This window comes from Molossus molossus, unplaced genomic scaffold (assembly GCF_014108415.1).
Source record: "Molossus molossus isolate mMolMol1 unplaced genomic scaffold, mMolMol1.p scaffold_m16_p_15, whole genome shotgun sequence".
NCBI lineage: Eukaryota > Metazoa > Chordata > Mammalia > Chiroptera > Molossidae > Molossus > Molossus molossus.
In genome coordinates this window covers 16,589,832-16,609,710 of record NW_023425350.1, presented here as the reverse complement: position 1 = coordinate 16,609,710, position 19,879 = coordinate 16,589,832, and the positions used below count along the sequence as shown (strand labels likewise).

The 19,879-nt window shown below is 53.6% G+C and overlaps 1 protein-coding gene and 1 non-coding gene across 6 annotated transcripts; one reads left to right on the top strand and one right to left on the bottom strand.

Annotated features, from left to right (window-relative positions):
• Window positions 1-609: 609 nt before the first annotated feature.
• Window positions 610-713, bottom strand: LOC118631311. Its single transcript, XR_004959794.1, has one exon. It is a non-coding gene; the product is annotated as a small nucleolar RNA U13 (small nucleolar RNA).
• A 3,746-nt stretch (window positions 714-4,459) lies between these two features.
• Window positions 4,460-12,853, top strand: SLC30A3 (solute carrier family 30 member 3). 5 transcript variants are annotated; one of them, XM_036263002.1, is made up of 8 exons: window positions 4,460-4,695; window positions 8,474-8,643; window positions 9,339-9,485; window positions 9,582-9,735; window positions 10,214-10,412; window positions 10,660-10,765; window positions 11,022-11,156; window positions 12,037-12,385. In XM_036263002.1, the coding sequence occupies exons 1-8, from the start codon at window positions 4,601-4,603 to the stop codon at window positions 12,183-12,185; spliced, it is 1,155 nt and encodes a 384-aa protein (XP_036118895.1). In that variant the 5' UTR covers window positions 4,460-4,600; the 3' UTR covers window positions 12,186-12,385. The 5 variants fall into 5 exon arrangements, with proteins under 5 accessions (XP_036118895.1, XP_036118896.1, XP_036118894.1 ...); XM_036263003.1 differs by having other exon boundaries at window positions 4,476-4,695; window positions 10,236-10,412; window positions 10,641-10,765; window positions 12,037-12,296; XM_036263004.1 differs by lacking the exon at window positions 11,022-11,156 and adding an exon at window positions 7,354-7,459 and having other exon boundaries at window positions 4,589-4,695; window positions 10,236-10,412; window positions 12,037-12,853.
• Window positions 12,854-19,879: the final 7,026 nt, after the last annotated feature.

The following is a 19,879-nucleotide window of genomic DNA, read 5'->3' as shown; positions in this document are numbered from 1 at the left end:
AGAGAAACATCGATGTGAGAGAGACACATCGATTGGTTGCCTCCCACACAACCCCAACTGGGGCCGGGGATGAACCGCAAACAAGGTACATGCCCTTGGCTGAAATTGAACCCAGGAGTCTTTGGTCTGCGGGTCAACACTCAAACCACGGAGCCAAACCGGCCAGGACTAAAAATGTGTCTTTTTAATAGAAAATTTCAAACACATACAAAAATAAAATTGTACAACAATTCCCCAAGTATCCATTACTTAGCTTCAACAACCATTGCTTCTTGCTGTTTCTAGAGAGTAGTTAAAGCCTTGAGACTGGGTAATATCCCCAAGGGATTGAGGTGGTAAGGGAAGAGGGTGACCAAGTCCTGGTCTACCCCAGCATTGAAAGGTTGAGCAGATGAGGAGGAACCAGCAAAGGAGACTGAAGATAAGCAGTTGGTGAAGTAGGAGGAAAATCAGATTACAGTATCCTGGAAGCCAAGTTAAGAAACAATTCCCAAATCACAATTTAATTACGGTATAAGTACTAAGGAAGAACACGTGCTCAATCAGAATATAACATTGGGGGTCAAGAAAGGCCTCCCTGAGGAGGTGACATTTATTAATTTATTTATATGTCAGACAGGTAATGTGCCAAAGTCATAACAAGGTTTGTGGGAGGCACATCTCACACAAGAGTGTGAACACCCAATCATCATACTTAAGAACTACAAAAGGCTCAGAGGAGGTAACTTTTAAGCTGCAGCTGTCCCTCATCCTATCTCCAACTAAAATCCTGCTTCCCCTGGCCGGTGTGGCTCGGTGGTTGAGCATTTGACCCATGCACCAAGACATCTCCAGTTCCATTCCTGGTCAGGGCACATGACCAGGTTGTGGGCCTGATCCCCAGTGGGGGGCACGCAGGAGGCAGCCAACTGATGTTCTCTCTCATCAATATTTCTATCTCTCTCTCTCCCTCTCCCTTCCTCTCTCTCTCTAAAATCAATAAAGAAAAAAAAAATAACATAAAATCCTGCTTCCTTTATCCTACTTTTACTCTGACATGGGGCTCCTCCTTTCTGGGATGGCTTTTCGGAGGACAAGGTGTCAGCCAGTAGGGGTGCTGGGAACACAGTGATGAGAGACAATTCTTGCCTTCAGTGGGCTTGTACTCTAGTGAGGAGATAGAGCAACTGATTTCCTTAAATGTGGTGGTGAGTGCTACCACCACGTAAGCACAGTGAGTTTTGAGAACACCAGGTAAGAGCACATAACCCTGCTGGGGTGAGTCAGGAAAGGCTTCCTGGAAGTAACACCTGAGCAGAGAATGGAGCACAGGGTTGCCTCTGTGTATACCCTTAAACCTGGCTTAGAGCTTTCAAGTGTTAACCCTTGCCCATATGCTTAGATTCAAAATCTTTCGTGAGGTATCTAGCCAGCCTAAATCCTGACCTCACCGCAGGGCTTTACCCTTCTTCTCTGCGAATATGAACTGGTCAAGCCTGGGTCTCCCTCCCAACCCCCAAAGTCCCCTTCTGACCTGCTCTGCTACCCTCTGATCTGGAAACAGCCATTGACCTGTTTTCCTGGAAGCATCCAGGGCTTGTTGTCTCCATCATGCCTTTTGGACAACGAGTGGCCTAAGGACTCACTTTAGGGAAGATCAATATCTGAGGCAGAACAGGACAGGCAGTAAGAGAATGTGGGCATATCAGTAACAAAACGCTGCAAAAGTCAGAATCTTCTGCAATCAAGTTAAAGCCAGGAGGGGAGGGAACACATTTGTCTTGTTCACCAGGAATCCCCAGCTATGGTATAACAAGGTGCATGGCAAGAAATTTGTTCAGTAAATGTTAAATGAATAGTTCTTTCAAGACTACAGTTTCATACAGAGCACGATCCCTAAACTGTGCTTCTAACTGCTGCGTAATTGTCTCAGCTCTTCATCAGGTGCAGAATGCCTTCCTGGGGCTAGGCATTCAGGGGGCCGCTTTGTAAAGATTTTCATACAGCCACTTGATGGGGCTTTGAGAAACAGGTGCAAGCAGTCTGTTTCGCTGCCAGGCTTTTCTTGCATAAATTTCCAAGCAAAAACAACTGTTGGTATTCTCACGCTGTTGTCCCGGTTTCCAGAGGCAGCACGTTCCAAGGGCCGACACCGACACCAAGGGAGCCACAGCGGTAGCCCTGTCATCCGTCTGCTCCAACGCCCCTTTCCCGTCCCCGCCTGCTCCATACTCGTCCCAGCAGCAGGGCGGGCACGTGCCAGCGTCTGCGCAATCTCCCCTCACCCCACCCCCAGTACCCCGGGCTGCGGTCCTGGCGCCCGGGGCTGCCCAAGAAGGGAAATCCCGGAGGAAGCCATAGTTGTTACTATCAAGTCCTCTGTTGTCGTCATCAGCTGAGGCGTGCCCAAGAAGCCCCTTCTCCTGCATAGGGCCCAGCGGTTTCTTCCTGTTCTCGAGCTCACCCGCCCCAGCCACTTCGGGCGGAGCTATCGCATCCGAGCCCTGTAGTGTTCCGTGGCCCCTCTGCGCCCCAGCTCCAAGGCTCTCAGAATCTGGGAAGCCTCAGGCCCGGTGCGGAGCTTAGAAAACCGACGGCGTCAGGCAGGACGTGCCTGGGGCCCTGGCAAAGGCGGGCGGGGACATGAGTTCCACGCTGGCTCTGACACGGACCAACAAGGTGACCTTAGCTGATGACTCTCCCTCCCGCCGCCTCAGTTTGTCCGCTCCCCCCTACAACCCAAGGAAGGAGCTGAGGTCCCACGCCTCGCGGAGGTTGGAAGGAGAACGCCAGCCCCTCGCTTGCCCCCTAACCGCGCGTCGGCTTGGGGCTGGGCCTTGAGCAGGGAGTAGGGTGAAGGCACCGGGGAGAGGCTGGCGCCCGCCCCGGCGCAGCGTGGGTGGAGGCGGAGCGCAGAGGGCTAGCGAAGACCCTCTCATTCTTCGGTTTTGCAAGGCTCCTGGGTGCAGTACTATACCTACGCACACGCCGCCCGCAAACCTTGGCAGTAGCTGCACTCTTCCTCGCCAGAACAGCCAGCCCGCTGCCCGACTTGCTTGTCTAATCCGTTCAAGCCTCACCTCCTCCGCGAAGCTCTCCCGGGTTAACCCCATCACTTCCAACCACTCTATCTGGCCCGTGCTCCAGTTTTTATTTTTTGTTTGTTTGTTTTCGGAAGTGTACACGCGGTGTCATTGTTTGGAATAATAATGTCCCTAAGTTCAGGACGCCCAATGTGTTCTGAAGGACGTGATTGATGGGTTTATTGCCTAGGCTTAATAACCACTTCCACCCTCCATGTTTCTCCATCCATGCTTCACTCTTTCTCCTCCTCTTACGGACCCTCCGCTCTACTGAGAGTCACTTCTTGATGTGCACAATCCAGTCACCACCCCTTTTCAATCAACAGTGACAGCAGGTATGAGGGGCAGAGAGCACTGAGCCTTTGAAACTTCAACTCCAGGCTCAGCCACCGACTTTGCTGTAAGTCACTCTTTTCCTAGGGCTTCAGTTAAAATGAGGCCAAAAGAGGTAATGCCGGGGAAGTACTACAGGTTTGAGGTAAGGAATCACCTGCTGGCAAGCTGACTGCAACCTCCCTCCAGGAACAGTGGCTTGTGACCCCAGAGAGATGGGGCGCCGCTCCCCCCTCCTTTTAGCTGCTCCAGAATTCTGAGTGACAAGTGTAGCGTCCTGAATCAGGAGGTACAGAGGATGGAATTCTAGCCCCAACTCTTTATACACCGGCTGCATAATCCTGGACACTTCTTTCTCTGGGACTCAGTTTGCTTATCCAAAATATAGGGATAATAATAGATTGAAGGAGAGCAGGAAGCTTTTTGTCATCCAAAGTCTCTGTATAAAAATAAATGATAATGAACGGTACAGTGCTTGGCAGCAGAGTTAGCTCACGAATTCTGACCCCACATCCTCCACAGAGTGGTTTCTGGCCAGAGTCCCTGGACTTCTCCCAGATGTATCACACTGCTCTCCCCACATTCTTTCTGGTCCTCTCGGGATAGGTAATGGGTCCACACCTGTTTCTGCCTTTGTGTAGGGGACTCAGGTCACGAGATGACAGGATGGCGGAGGGGTGGACGCCCCCACACGGGCTTACAAGTGTCAGTGTTCCTTGGATGAAGGTCGGTCCCTAAGGTCCCCAGGCTTGAGGAAATTGGTTTGGAACCGGTAGGCAGGGCTTAGTGGGGGCGGGTTTGATCCACCTAATGGGCGGGACTATAGAAATTAGGCGTTCTTTAGAACACGGCTTGGGTGCTGTGTGAGCTCCGGCTGCCCCTACCTGGCAATAGTGCTGGGCAATTGGGCTTTCGCTATGGGGAGGGGAGTGGGGGCTGCGGGGGCGGGGCCTAGGCAAGGGGGAGGAGGCCTGGGAGCCTAGAGGCGGGGCTTGGGGAGCTCGCCCCACGCGGGGCGGGGCTCCAGCAGCCGCGGGATCTGCAGTTCGGACTCCCAGCGCCACAGTCGCCGCAGTTCCTAATACTCTGGTGGCCCCACTGCCCTGAGGGGAGTCTGGGGGTCAGCTGGCCTCTTGGACTTGGCACGGGGCCGGCCCCGCCTCCCCCTCCCTCGGTGGGGCCTAGACGGTCGGGGCCGCGAGGACATGGAGCCTTCTCCCGCCACGGTGGGCTCGGAGACTACTCGCCTGGTGAGCCCCCGGGACCGTGGCAACGCCGGTGGCGGCCTGCGTTTGAAGAGGTAGGACAGACCTGGGCCAGCCCTCGGCCGGGGAGTGCCGTCCTCCTGCCCTCCGTCCATTTCGTTGTCTCCCTCGGCGCGGCCCGGGCCGGCTGCCCCAGCGCACTGCTACTCCCTCGGCTTCGTGGCGCGCAGCTCCCTCCTCGGCGGCCACACCGAGACCCCGGCCCGCCCAGCCAGTTAGCCCCGACCCCCGCCGCTGTGCAGCCCGCTCGCCTCCTCCTGGATACCCTCTTTCTCCCGGGCCTGCCCCCCAAGCCTCGGGACCCCTCCACCGCCCCCGCTGTGTTTAGCTTCCCTACGAGCTACCGCCCTCCGTCGGACGGCAGTCGGTGCCAGGTGCCCCGATGTCCGCATTGCTCCGGGGCCCTGGTGGTGCGAGCACCTCGCCGCCCAGGCTTCGGAGCCCCATATGCAGGGCCCCGGCCCCTCCCTCCGCGCGCTCGGGCTCAGAGCGTCCGCTCCAGCCGTGGGCAGCTGTGGGCACCCGGCCCGAGGAAGGGCCCGGACTCCGCAGCGGGTCTTCCAGGCCCCTGGGGGCGGGTGGGCACGAGGAAGCGAGGAGCGACAAGGAAGGAGCAGGTGCGGTCTGGGCGGCAGGGGGTATTCCAGGCTCCACACAGACGGGGCCGGGGGCGGCGAGGTGTGAAATGAGGCGCGCTGAGCGGCGGGGACAGCGGGGCCGGGGGTGGCTGCAGAACCGCCTCCGCGTCCCGCGGGCCCTGTCCGCCTTGTCTTTCGGAACTGCCGAACCTGGTCCTCCTTGGTCACCTCCGCTGGCCATTTTGTCTGTTGGCCAAGCGTCCGTTTGTCCCTTTTCTCATCCTTCCCAATCCTTGTTTCCGTCCCAGGTCCTCTCCCTTTGTCTCATAGGGTGCCTCCGTGTGTTTCTGGATTTTTCTCTGAGTGGGGGCTGTTAACCTGAGTGGGTGGGGCGTGGGGGAGCAGAAAGAGGCAAGATTTCCCGTCTGACTCCTTCCGGCAAGGGACTGCAGACGTGTGCAGCTGTGGGGGCTCCAGCCGAGGCCCTGGCATCTCTTCCCATACCCTTTTGACTCTGCTTCAGATCATCTCCCCTCCCTACATCTCTCTACCCCACTCAATATTATTTGTTGTTTGTTGGGGGTTCCGGGGGCTAGGGAGAGAAAACTGCCTTCATTTCACCCTTAAACACAGTGTACACCCCCCCCCATACACACCCACATACTAACAATGAGGTTCTTTAGGGCCCAGTTCCTGCAGAACAAAAGGAAGCAAGCAGCCTGTTGATGGGCGGCTGTCTTGATGATTGGTTGCACTGTGCCTTACAGAACCAGAAAAGACATCTTACCCACTGCCCCAAAGCTACTCAGCCTCTGTTTGCTCTTCAAACCCTCATCTGACTCCCAGCTCATCTTCATTCTCACTTGACCATTAGTCACCAAATCCTGCAGCATTTTCTGAAAGAGGCTCTTCCCTACGTACCTGCCCCTCCTCTAAAATTCTGTGCGGGGAGCCTCTGGCCTGGTCTGTTCTGGACCCCTCCATCTTCTCTCTTCCTGCCAAACAGGTACATCAGCAAGGTCATCGCAGGGCCCAGGAAAGATATGTTAAATCAATCAGTGTATCTCCCTTTATATTCTTAAAGTTCATCACCTTTCTCCTCCACCCTTCCCCTGGTTCTTCATACTTAAACTCCACGCTGAATATCTTGTCATTGTCATTCCATGTGTGTGGATACCCCTTCTCCACCTAGGTCTCATCTTCCACATCGCTCCCTCTGTGAAGTTCTCCTCACCCTCATTGGAATTGGTTACTCCCTCCCCTGTGTTCCAAGTCCTTTGTTCATGATGCTCCTGCCCCTAGCCTCTCCTTGTTTAGTAAGTCATTTGTGACACATCTGTTTCTCCCTCTAGACTAGGCTTCGGCATGTGTACACTGCCTGGCGTACCTCACCGAAGAATGAGGATAGATTTCAAAGCCACCCTCATCTCCTCTGGAAACACACCTAGAATCATGCACATCCAGATTCTAAGTCTTGGAAGGGAATTCCAATAAACTACCTACCAGCACTTGAATTTTCCCTACAAACACCAAGGTCTCCCCACTTCCCTCGATTCACCCACCTGACAGAGCTTTCCTCAGCCAGAAGGCCATAGGCACCCCTCCCCACTTTACTACTGTGATCATGTTTCTACCTAGAGCCTTCGTGTTCACTCATAGGTATTCTTGTCCTGTATTCTAGGACTGTATTTTTCTTTTTAGGTCCTTTATTCTGTGGATGGTTCTGTTCTTGCTGAGGTTCAGATTGAATGGTAGTGGGGTTGAGAATTGGGCCAGAATGGACCTAAATCTTAGTCAGCCTGAGCTCAGCCTCTGGCACCCCCCGATAAGGCCCTCAGCCGCATTCATTTATCAAGGGAGGCCTATGGCACTGTGCAGTTTAATTGCCTCTGCTGAGTGCCTATGGTCACATTGAAGTCCAGCTAATGTGGGGCAGACTCTAAAGACAATGTCTCTACTGCTACCATTGCCAGCCACAGCTGTGTGCACACCGTCTTCCCCAAGACAACCCAGTTCTGGAATCTGGGCATTAGTTCTCTGTGCCAGGAACCTTAGACTTTTGGGGTCCCAACATTCCACTCCTCCCTGAAAGGGCTCCACTTCCGCCATGTCTAGAGAGGAAAGGTGAAAGATCCAGGAGCGGAGGCACGAAGGCCAGGATCATGTGCTGAGTCCTGCCCCACACTTGCACACCACCTTCCGTTCATATCGCCTCTGCGTGGTAAGCTCACTTCATCTTTATCAAAATCGTCCCTGTCCTTCAAGGCCCTACTCGGGTGCCTCCTTCCATTTTAATCTGATTTCCTTGTTAGAATCAATGTATCTCTCTATCTGAGCCCTGATAGCAGTTTAACTCCTCTAATGGTTATAGCTACCCTCTGCATATACATTTTCTGTGTCCACCAAAAGCTCCCAGAGACCAGAAAGGATTTTGTTTAATGATTTTGCTCATTTTGTATGCCTAATGGTACCTGTCATAATGAACTGACTTGGTTGGAATCTAATCTTAGCTCTACCACTAATTAACTGTGTAGCCTCCATAAGTCCTCTCTCCTAAAGCTTTTATTTGTTTTTTAATTGATTTTAGAGAGAGAGAGAGAAACATTGATTTGTTGTTCCATTATTTATGCATTCATTGGTTGATTTTTGTATGTAGCCTGCTGCCTTGGCATATTGAGACCACGCTTTAACCAATTGAGCTACCCAGCCAGGGCCTAAAGCTTTTACAAGTAGAATTAATCAGAAGACAAGGTGTACAGGGGAATCATTTTCCAACACTTCTCTTATAAACTCATGTTTTAGATTCTTTTTTGGAATAAAATTGGCTCAACTGTTTACAAGGTAATTTCTGAGTTGTAAAAACTCCATGTTTTTTCACTCTGCTCCCCCATTCGATCTTGGATGACACAGTCAGACAGACAGAAAGCACGAGGACCCTTTCTCTTGCATCTGTCCAATAGATGTATACCTCATACTTCTAATTTCTTTAATAAGGTGTCAGACTAAGCCATCTCTCAGATGCCTTCCAGCTGTGTATGCAAAGAAAAGGAAGGTCAGGATCTGAGTGTTCATTCAGGCCCATCTCTCAGGTGGCCCTCTGTCCACGAGGTCCTGGGTTTGACCAGGCCTTGGGAAGGAGTGAGAGGTGGGCCCGTCTTCGGGATCCAGGATCTGAAAGGGAGGGGCAGGTCAGCCCGGGGGCCAGGCCTCAGTTGAACCATGTTGCCTGCCTCAGTCTCTTCACAGAGCCCCTCCCCGAGGAGCCCAAATCTGTGGAGATGGCCTCCCACCACTGCCACAGGGACCCCCTGCCACAGGGTCTCACCCCTGAGAGGCTGCGGGCGCAGAGGCAGCTGTGTGCCGCCTGCGCCGTGTGCTGCATCTTCATGGCTGGGGAGGTGGTTGGTAAGTTGGAGAGCTGCTCCTCCACCCCTGTGCTCCCGACACCTGCCTAACCCACTACACTCAGAATCCCGGGGATGTTCCTGGTGGTGATGCAGAGAGGATGGGGATGGCTGGCACTTGGGAGCTGGGTGCCCCGGGCTCCAGAAGTGGGGGAGAGTGAAGGACAGCACCAGGGGAAATTCAGGGAGAGGCCCAGGGCTGGCTTCTGTGATAACTGCTCTTTTTTTTGTCGTTAATCCTAACTCAAGGATATTTCTCCATTGGGTTTTAGATAGAATGGGAGGGACTGGGGGAGAAAGAGAAACATCACTGTGAAAGACACACACTGATTGGTTGCCTCCCACACAACCCCGACAAGGGCTGGGGATTGAACCGGCAACCCAAGAGTGTGCTGTTGACTGGGAATCGAACCTGCGACCCTTTGGTCAGCAGGCCGATGCTCTAACCACTGAGCAACTGGCCAGGGCTGTTTTTTTTTGGGGGGGGGTGATAGCTGCTCTTTTAAAAGCCCTATTTTCTTGTTATTAACATATGTCATTGTAGAAAAACTAGAAGATGTGGATGAGTGAAAAGAAGAAAATAAAAACCAGCTGTAGTCCCATCACCAGTGAAAACTCACAGATCACATTTCAGTGTACATCCCCCACTCTCATTTCATGCCAACACAGAAAATGTACCTTGTTTTACCCTTGCAGGTGGGTATTTAGCACACAGCCTGGCCATTATGACCGATGCAGCCCACCTGCTGGCAGATGTGGGCAGTATGATGGGCAGCCTCTTCTCTCTTTGGCTCTCTACCCGTCCAGCCACCCGCACTATGACCTTTGGCTGGCATCGCTCAGGTAAGGCTTCTGCATGAGCTGGTGACCCTCCAGTCTTGCCAGAGGGTACCTCTAAAGGTCCCGGGCAGGTGTCTGATAGCTTGTCTCTGCCTGCAGAGACTCTGGGGGCTTTGGCCTCTGTGGTCTCCCTCTGGATGGTCACTGGCATCCTCCTGTACCTGGCCTTCATCCGTCTGCTGCACAGCGACTACCACATCGAGGGGGGCGCCATGCTGCTGACCGCCAGCATCGCAGTCTGTGCCAATCTACTGTACGTTCCAGTATGGAGCAGGCACCATGTGGAGTTCAGGGCAAGTGGTCCTCCTCCAGGCTGGGAGAGCTGGCCCTCCCCTCCCAGACAGGCAGGCAACACAAACACACAGTTCTCACCTGGGCTAGAGACCTAACGTTCAGAGTCAACAGACACTTGTTAAAGTCCTACTGTGTACCAGCCTCTTGCTGGGGACTTTGATCAGTATTATCTCATTTAAAGCTCACAACCACCCAGGCTATTTAAGTAGCAGGGCCAGCATCTGAATTCAAATCTCTGGCCCCACTTGCTGTATTCTTGCCTCCAGGCTGCACTATTTTTCTCTCTTGGACAATGTTGTCTTCTTCCTGGGGCTGGGAAAACAGGGAGAACGTGAATGAAGAAAGAGCTCCCGGGGAGGTGAGAGGAGGAGGTGTAGAAATAGGCAGAGGAGGCTGGCAGCAGGCCCCTGGGCTGAGCTGCTCTACTTCCCCCTCAGAATGGCCTTTGTGCTGCACCAGGCTGGGCCCCACCACAGCCACGGGTCTAGGGGGGCTGAGTATGCACCGCTGGAGGAGGGGCCCTCGGAGCCCCTGTCCCTGGGGAACACCAGTGTCCGGGCAGCCTTTGTCCATGTGCTGGGGGACCTCCTACAGAGCTTTGGGGTGCTGGCCGCCTCCATCCTCATCTACTTCAAGGTACCGTCCATCATGCCTGTCCCAGTCTTGACCTCCCCCAGCTCCACACCCATCTTCTCCTTCCCAGGACCCACAGCCTCCTCCTCCCATCCAGCTCCTGGCTTCCCAGGACCCCTGCCTAGGGTCATGTCCCTTTCCCCTGAGCAGGGCTCTCAGGGGCCTCTTACGTCCTGATTGTCTGGGGTGCCATCAGATCTTCCTCTGAAAATTCCTCATTCCTGGATTTAGGGGTCTCTCTCTCCCTCAGCCTCAGTGCAAGGCAGCTGACCCCATCAGCACCTTCCTCTTCTCTGTCTGTGCCCTTGGGTCCACGGCTCCCACCCTCCGAGATGTTCTCCGTGTCCTCATGGAAGGTGAGTCAGACCCCACTGCTCCCCACCCCTCGGGCCCCCTTTGACCTCACTCCAGCACTGGGCGCCTCTCTTTTCTCTGAGTGTGAGGAGAAGGCAAGGGTCACGGGGCCTATTGCTGGAAGGAGGATTCAAGCACAGGGTGAATTGTGGGGTCAAAAGGGTGAGAGGGTACAGAATGGGGGAGGTGGAGTCTGGTGGGGGCTGCCCCTGGGCAGGAGCAGCCCCAGAAGTAAGGCTTGGTGGGTACTGCTTGCAGGTACCCCCCGAAATGTGGGGTTTGAGCCAGTGAGGGATACACTGTTGTCAGTACCAGGAGTCCGGGCAGCTCATGAACTACACCTGTGGTCCCTGACGCTCACTTACCATGTTGCCTCAGCACACCTGGCCATCGGTGAGTCCACACTGGCCCCAGCCAGTTATTCCTAGAAACGTGCCTTCCTTCCCCTCCGCCTCCAGACACAGGAAGACAGACAGCCTGAATCCCTGGGGTTGTTTCCGTCTCTTTCTCCTCTCTCTGTCTCTGTCTGTCTCTGTCTCTGTCTCTGTCTCTGTCTCACCCTCTAAAGTAGTGCAGGGAACCAGGAACCCTTTACAAGATCACTAGTACCTGCGTGGGTTGAGTACTAGGGATGGAACATGGTTAGGTAAATTCCAGCACCTCCACTCAGTGGGGTATCATGTAACTACTAAAAATGATGATTATGAAGACTGTATGGCAACTAGGGAAACTGTTTATGGTATAATGCTAAAAGGAAAAAAGCTGAATATAAAATTATATCTACATTATGATTCAACTATTAAAAATATATATGGTGACTCACAAGCTGACAAAGGATTTTTTGAGTTTCTTCCAGATGCAAGAAGCAATCAGAGACATGCAATTTGGATGCCAGAAATATACTTTGTGGGATATTTGATGATAGCTCTAGAGGGACAATGGGACCGAATATTTAACATCTGGGTTGTCCTGGAAAATTGGGTAGCCTGACTGCTGAAATACAGCTGTATCCTGATACCCAAAGAGCAGAAGAGAATAGAAACATAAGAACAGTTTAGTGTGTTAGCCCGGTTGATGCAGGGTGTCTCTCCAACCTTTTCTTTGATGTTTTTATGCATTTCATACAACACAGAAAGCAAATAAAGCTCCCCATTGAAACCTGGCTTGAATGCTGTGCAAGCCCCTGGGTCCCCCCCCCAGCGGTCCTTATCTTGGCCGCAGCCTGGTTTCCAGCTCCCCTGGGAACCTGCTGTCTTGTATCTTTCTCCCACAGACTCTACTGCGGACCCAGAAGCTGTGCTGGCTGAAGCCACGTCCAGGCTCCACTCCCGATTTGGATTCTCCAGCTCTACCTTGCAGGTGGAACAGTACCAGCCCGAGATGGCCCAGTGCCAGCGCTGCCAGGACCCCCCCCAAGCCTGAGCTGGCCCTGCCTTCTCCCCACTGCCAGGCCCTGGCTCAGCCCTGGACTCTCAGCAGCTGCCTCCCTGCTCGTGGAGAAGGGACTGAGCTGGGCCTTAATCCTTCCTTTCTCCCTCTTTCTACCTGCCAACTCCCCAGCCCCAAGCCCCAGTGGGCAAGACCAAAGTGTGTGTGTGGGGGGTGGGGAGTGGGGTGGGAGTTGGGCTGAGCAGGGAATCAGTGCAGTGGGGAGGGGTTGGAATTCTCACCGTCCCAGCTCCCTGTGGCCTGGGGAACACGAGCATCCTTTCCATGCAGCTCATCTGTGTGGCAGGCTGGCTGGCTGGGGCATCTGCCTGTCTGTGTGCTGTTGGTGTGCCTGTGCCTGGGGGAGTCAGCCGGGGCCCCTCCCCCTGTGGCCCTCGCTCTGTCTATGCAGGAGCCCCAAGATTTGCACTTTGTCCGTGTGTTCTGGCCCTGTGGTTTTGTCTGTGTGTGTGTATGTGTGTGTTTCTTGGTGCTGTGGCCTGTGTGTCTCTGTGCCTGTGTGGCTTCGCTGTGGTTGCTATGAGTCCACACCATCCATGTGTCCATTTGGGGGTCTGTGTCTATCCCTCTGTTGGTGCTGTGCCCTTGGCTATCCCAGAGAGGCAGGACTCTGCTGCAGCTCCACCAATAAACGTGTGTCTCACTGCATCTTTCCGCCCCTGTGCTGACTCCTCAGGAGGGGAAATAGAGTTCTGAGTCCAAGCGACCTTCCTCAGCCCTCTGACCCCTTCCCAGCCCCTCCACCCTCTCCACCTTCAAATACACATTCCCGCAATGTAGGCTGGAACCTGCCAGGCTCTTCACCACCTTCCCTTTTCACAGCATGCTCCAGCCTGGGTCCTTGGCTCAGGGAGCATCCCCTGTGCTCTGGGCCGGGTTACTTGAGAAGGCTGGAAGGCGAGGAGCCAAGGGATTCTGGAGAGTCATTCCTAAAGGCTCCTGCCGGCCAAGGGGGCCTTGGGCTGGTGGGAGGGAGACTGCATCCCTTTTGGGGCGAGTGGTTGGACCACAGTGCTAACATGATCTGGGTTCTCCAGCAGTCTGAGGCTGGGGATGGGGCCTTCAGCCCTGACTGACCCAACCCTGAGTCTAGGTCTGGGCTGTGGACGGCAAGGACCTCTACAGTTATTCTCCCTGTGCCTTAAGTATCAGATATTTTGACAGATTTTATCTTACAAACAAAACTCACTGAGGGATTGATTTCTGCTTTTTAAAAATCAAACTGTGCTCTGATTTTAGATCTAGTGCTTTGGATCAGTAGGAGTTCACTGGCCTTCCCACCCCAGGCTGATAAAATTCCAGCCCGAAGCAAGGACACTGAGCATTTTTTATCAACCCATGCATATTTCTGCAAGCCCCCGCCCCCATAATGGCAATATCTTTATTATGAAATTATCTCCTTTTTATGATTAAAGCATATTATTAAGTATACGCTTGTTTTAAGGGTTCAACACAGGAAATGTTCATGAAGTCGAAAGCGAATGTTTCCTCTATAACCTACTCCCAGAGATAGCTGTTGTTCACAGCTTGGAATCTCCCTGCCCATATTTTTATATGTGTACAAACACTTCTATATAATCACATAAATGAGATCACTTCATCATGTAACCTGCTTTTATGACTCAACCATACATCCTGGCTGCCTCTTTCCACACCAGTGCACACAGATTCCGTTATTCTTTTTAAGGTGAAGCCTCTGGATTGGTTGGAAATAGGCCTCCCCACTCTGATCTTTAACTGGGGACCTGGGCCCAGGCTGGGTGAGTCACTGCTGGCCTGGTGGCCTGGGATGGACGCGGGAGGCTGGGCCAAGGCCACAGGCTGGTAGCCCATCACCCTGGGAGCATGGAGGCTGCCCCAGCTGCTCTCCACGCTTTGCTAGTTCCTGATACTTTCCCATTTTACGGCTCATTGATTATAGGCCCCAAGCGACAGGAAGGGGGTGGGGAAGAGTGAGGAAATGGAGGTTGGGGGACATGAGCACTTGATGTTCACCTTGAGAACAGCCTTAGGCTGAAGGCCCACCCTATGTGCACAGTGCTGGGTTGCTCTGCAGGGGAGGGGACAGACTGATCAAGGCAGAAAGAGATCTCACGAAGCATGCAGTTCATCTCTGCCCCACCCCCTGCAAGATGAAGAGGAAACTGAGGCTCAGAGAGGGAAAAGGACTTCCCCAAGGTCTCCTATGAAGTGCCAGGGGCAGGAGCAGAGCCAGGCTCTCCCACTCGGGTCCCTTTGAAGCTTCTGCCCGGCTGAGTTTCTCGCCCTTTCTCAGCAACCTGCTGCTGCTGCACGCCAGGTCCTGGGGCTCTGGACTCTGGCTCCTCGTTCTGCCTCAGCTCTTGACTAATACTCTGGTCACTGTTCATCTCTTTGCCTTCCAGCTTTCCTAATTATGAAAAGAGGGACTACACGACACTGTGGGTGTGAGTGCGCCTGGTGTGGGAAGGGCCTGTGGGAAAGGGTTAGGGTTTGGGTGGAGTCCCAGATGCAAGGGAGAGATTTCAGGGGAACAGGGCGATCCAGCACCCCGACAGCAGGGACAGGAGCCAGAGTTTATTGAACTAACCCTTAATGCAAAGCACTGAGGTGGATATTGTCTGCATGTTACATATGGAGAAACTGACGCTTATCTGCCCAAGATAATGCTGCAAATAACTGTCCAAATTGAGATCCAAACTCAGTTCTGACTACGCTAAGCCCCGGCTGTCCTTCCTTGCCCCCTGCCTCTCTACCGGCCTCCAGGCATGGCTCTGTAGGGACAGGCAAGGAAAGGGGATGGGAGTGTTCTTCGTTTACACAGCATCCCCAAGAGAGCCCAGGAAACCCTTATCTGCAGGAGCCCCTGCGCCAGCCCTGTTATCTCCCCAGCGCACCTCCTCCACTGGCTTCTCCAGAGGCCCTTTCCCTCGGGGAGCCCTTCCATGATAAAATAGGTGGTGGAGGGAGGGGCGAGGAGAAGGGGCTGGAAGGGACAGTATAAAGGGGAGGCGGAGGCTGAGAGCAGGGAAGGCTCATCATCTACCAGCCCAGCCATGGCAGCTTATTACACAGCTGATTAACCAGGGGGTTGGGGAGAGAGGGCCAGAGGCGGAGGGGCCAGAGGAGAGGGAGAGCCAGAGAAGAATGAGGTGGTCAGGAGGCAGGGGGACAGGGGGTCCCCGAGGGTTCAGTTTTAGGTGTGTTCGCAGGAGATGTAAGACCAAAGAGCCAGACAGAAAAGCCAGAATGGGAGGGTGCAGAGACAGCGTGGGGAACATCCTGGCAGAGGACTAGGCCCTGCCTTCCTCACCGTTTTGCTTACCTGGGGGACTGCTGGGCCAGCTGCAGGGGCACACACAACTTCCCGTCCAAGGGGTGAGGACTGAGGACCCAGCAGGCCAGGGGAGCAATCGGTCCGGGTCAAGAGGAAGAGCAGGGTGATAAAGCCCTGTCCTCCACTCCCCTCCTCCCTTCAGGGCCTTCAGCGCAGACCAGCTGTGGGCCCATCCTGGCTGCCTTGAGCTAGACTGTCAGAGGGGGAGCAGCACCCCCACCCCCACCCCAGGCCTGTGCCATGGTAGCAGCAGAGGCAGCCAGAAGGCTCTGGAGGGAATCTCAGGACCTGAGTCAGGGTGGGAAACCCCTGCCCCTCTTCCCGGCAGATTTTCCCACCTCCGTGGAGAACCGTATTCAGGGAATTTCCTATATAGTTAAAGGACTCTTCCCCGCCAACTCGGGGAGTTCCCAGGGCCTCCCCATCTCTGCCAGGAGCTCAGTCCCTCTGGGGGTGTTGGGTAGTTCCCAGGCCTCTGTGGGGCAGAGCCCAAGGTTGTGGATGCAGCTGGGATCGCAGATGACAAAGACCCTGTTTCCAGGACCAAGGAGAGGAAGTGTGGGGAGAATGGGTAGGAAGGAGGGCCCTGGGCTGCCAGGGCCGGTGCCTCTCTCCTTCATCACTCCCTGCCCTCTCTCTGCCCCTCGCTGTTCCCTGCCTACAGCATCCTGAAACCCCAGGGAGCAGTCCCCACCAGGCATGGGAAACGCTCACTCAGAGGACAGGTCTCTGTGTCGGAGCTGACCCCTCTGCACCGGACACCAGTCTGGAGGCCATGCTCGCCACCCTGGGAAGGGCACATCTCCCGGCCCCCGCCCCTGCAGCACCAGAACTCCCATGCCCTCGGGAAGGCTTTGTGGCCAGTTTCTAAGTGGGCGCCTCGTTGCTGGGGAGAAGGAAAGGGCAGCCACCAACAGCCTCCCCTCCCCTAGATTAGAGCTACGCTCCAAGGCTGCAGGCTGCAGGCTTCTCTAACAGAACAATTTCCATTCTTAAAACAGACCCTCAGAATAGAACAGGAAAGCACTGTGTAGGTGGGTCTCCAGGTGCACCCCTTCTGAGTTTTCCTCTCCCATTTGGTGCTGTGCCCATGGCATCTGGTGCCAGGGTTTACTGCCTGACTTTCTCTCTGACCCAAACAGTCTGCACATTCAATTCCATTCTCGTTTCCTTTGGCTCAACCAAATTTTAAAAGGACTGTAGCCAAAAACCTAGGCAGAAACAAAAGGGGCCCAAACCCAGGAAATAAGACAGTCGAAGCTTACCAAAATTAGTAGGCTTGAGACCCTATAACAGCCAACTTGCTTTGCCATGACCAACGTCTGCCCAGAGATCCCCTCCCTGCTCCTCTCTACCCTGCCCACCTGCAGCTGGGAGCAGGGTTAGGATCTGGACTGTCACACAGGACCTCTGGGAGGCACAGTGATGGGGGGCAGGGGAGAGTGCCCTACAGATGACAGATCTGTGGGTCGCCCTCGAGGGAAGACACTGCTTTCCTCAGATTTGCCTCCCAGCACCCAGCTCATAGCCTGGCACTGAGTCAATGCTCAGTACTAACTGTTGGTAAAGGAATGAACGGATGGAAAGACGGTGAATAAATGGACGTGGGGTCAGCACAGAGTCCACCAAGTGCTTAGTCCCCAGACTGCCCCAGCTGGCCAGTAAGCTAGCGCCTTACAAGCTGACTCCCCAGGGCAAATCTGCAATAGCACTTGGCGGTAACTGACCAGGGGCCCCCCAAGGAGAAAGAAATTGATACCTGCAGGGTTCCTCAGGGTGGGTGACAGGCCTGCCCAAGGCTCCGCCCTGGACATTGCCTCCCCAACCCTACCACAAACTCAGTGTCTAACTTCCTCCTGAGTCCAACTCGGTGACCCTTTGATCAATCTCCTGTGGATTCATCACAGCTTTCCCAGCCTTTTCTAGACTCTTTCACGTCCACTCTTAACACCTTTTTCCCCTTGCCTCTTGGGATCCCAGCCTCTAAACCAGTTCCTCTCTCACTAAGCCCATGAAATCTGGTGTCTACCTTACTCCCAAAAAGCGGTTTATGTTGATGGTCCAGTCAGCAAATGTTTATTGAACATCTGTTATGTGCTTAACACTGTTCTAGATGCACAGGATACATTAGTGAATAAAGTTCCTGTTCTATGGCACTTACGTTATCACATACAAATGTCACATATTTTTCTGTCGTATTGCCTCAATCCCCCAGGTTCGTTATCTACCTGATAGCTCCATACAGATGTCCCATAGCTGACAATATCATGCCCAAACAGCCTCCATCCTTCCATACCCCAAACTGTCTCTCTGGTCTACACCAGTCCTTATTCTCCCAACCTCCAGGTCCCCACACCACAGAGTCCTTCTCCACTCTTTCCTATCCTTAGTATCTTATGGCATCCAGTCCTGTGTGTTAGTCCAGACCTTCTGCACCCATCATCTGAACAGCATCCTAATTGGCTTCTCGGGTGGTGGTCGGCTCCTATCCCCTCTCCTCCTGATGCCGCTTCCAGCCTCGCCTTCCCTGGGCGCTCCTCACCTGGCACTCCGCCAGGCAGCCTCCCAGTCTGTGGGATGTTGTTGCAGAACCAGATAGAGACGCCTGCCAATGTTACACTGGGACCTTCCAACTCTGCCCTTTCAGCTTGGAGCCCCGTGGTGCACCGCCTTGCCCAAGGCTGCACTCGTTAATGCCGGGGCAGGGACAGAATGAAGGTGGCAGAGCCCCACGTGGGAGGCCTATGTTGAGGGGGTTTTTCTCACTAGGGTAGACAGTCGGGGAATAGTTGGGGAAAATGACTGCAATGTTAAGTGAACACGTAATGTCGGACTGCTTTTCACCTGGGAGTGAGTTGGGAAGGGGGAATAAGGGTTCATCCAAAAGTAAAAGCCAAAAAGAATGTTAATATTTGTGAAGTGCTAGAACAGTCCTTGGCACACGATTAAAGCTATGTTCACTTAAAACAAAAAAGATAAAATCTCAACCATCTCAGGAGGAAAGGAGACCAAAAATCTTGAAAAAACACACACAAATTTTTATGGTTAATAATTACCTGGAGTCTATGAAGTTTCAATGAATGTAGAACGGCCTCAGATATGGATATTTTGTTTAAAGGACTTTTTCTTTCTTGCTGATAGCTTCTTTTATTTCCCAACGTAATACGACCTCATTTCTGGTTGTACGAGGGAAAGTTTAGTCAACTTAGAGCTGTTATGATTAGGAGCCAAAGAAAGGATCAGGGCAGAAAACACCTCCCACCCCTGCCAGCTGAGCAGAATGTATGGGCTGCTTCCCCCGGGGACGAGGCTCGGCATTCTGCGGGCATCTGTGTGATTCCTGAGTCCATGGCAAATAATCGGACTTGAATAGCCCAAGAAGGGTAAGGGAAACGCTAGAAAGTAGTAGAAGGGTTCTATAAATGATAGCTCTTTTCCAATCAACAAAGTCCTCCAGGTACCTAAGGGAGAACCTGTCAGGGCCAGGGCTTGGAAAGCCTGGGAAGGGTTAATATTAGCTGGACAAGAGAGGTCAGGTTCCCAGAGGAGCAGATGGCCTTATAGTTCATCCCACCCTTGTTCAAAAAGCGCCTGTGGTTACAAATTCCTATTTCTCTTGGAATCCACATCCAAACCTCTTGGTCTGGTCCACCAGCCTCTCAACTCCAACTATACAGAGGACTCCCTGCTGAGTTTGGTGGCTCTCCTGGCTGTGCTGCAGACACAGAACTGCCACTTCTCCGTTCAAGCTGTGCTACATGTTTCTGCACCCCCCACCCCTCAACTGCCAAAGCTTGCCCCTGCCTCAGGAACCAGCCCAAATCCCAACTCCGTGGGCTTTTTTGACTCCAGATCTGTACTGATCACTCTACAATTCAGTTGTAGCTCGTGGACCAAAGAGTTGCAGGTTCAATGCCAGTCAAGGGCACGTACCTCAGTTGCAGTTTGTCCCCGGCCCTGGTTGGGGTCGTGCAGGAAGCAACTGATCGATGTGTCCCTCTCACATCGGTGTTTCTCTCCCCGTGCCACACTCTATCTGAAGATAAATTTGAGAAAATATCCTCAGATGAAGATTAAAAAAAAAAACATCCACATGAGCTACTCCCCCCTCCCCCACCCCACCCCAGGGTTTCCAAGCCAAAGTGCTCCTCAGCCCTCCCTGGCACCGGCCCCTGTCCCCAGGCCAGTGTGAAACGCCCGTGTCAGGCAGAGGCTCCCCGAGATAATAGGCAGGAGGGGCTCCCAGCAGCCATCTCACATGGAGAACTCCAGCGAGGTTCAGAGGATCAGCGGACGCCTCAGCCGCTGAAGGAGAGGACTAACCAGACGGGGGAGTCAACAAGCCTATAGG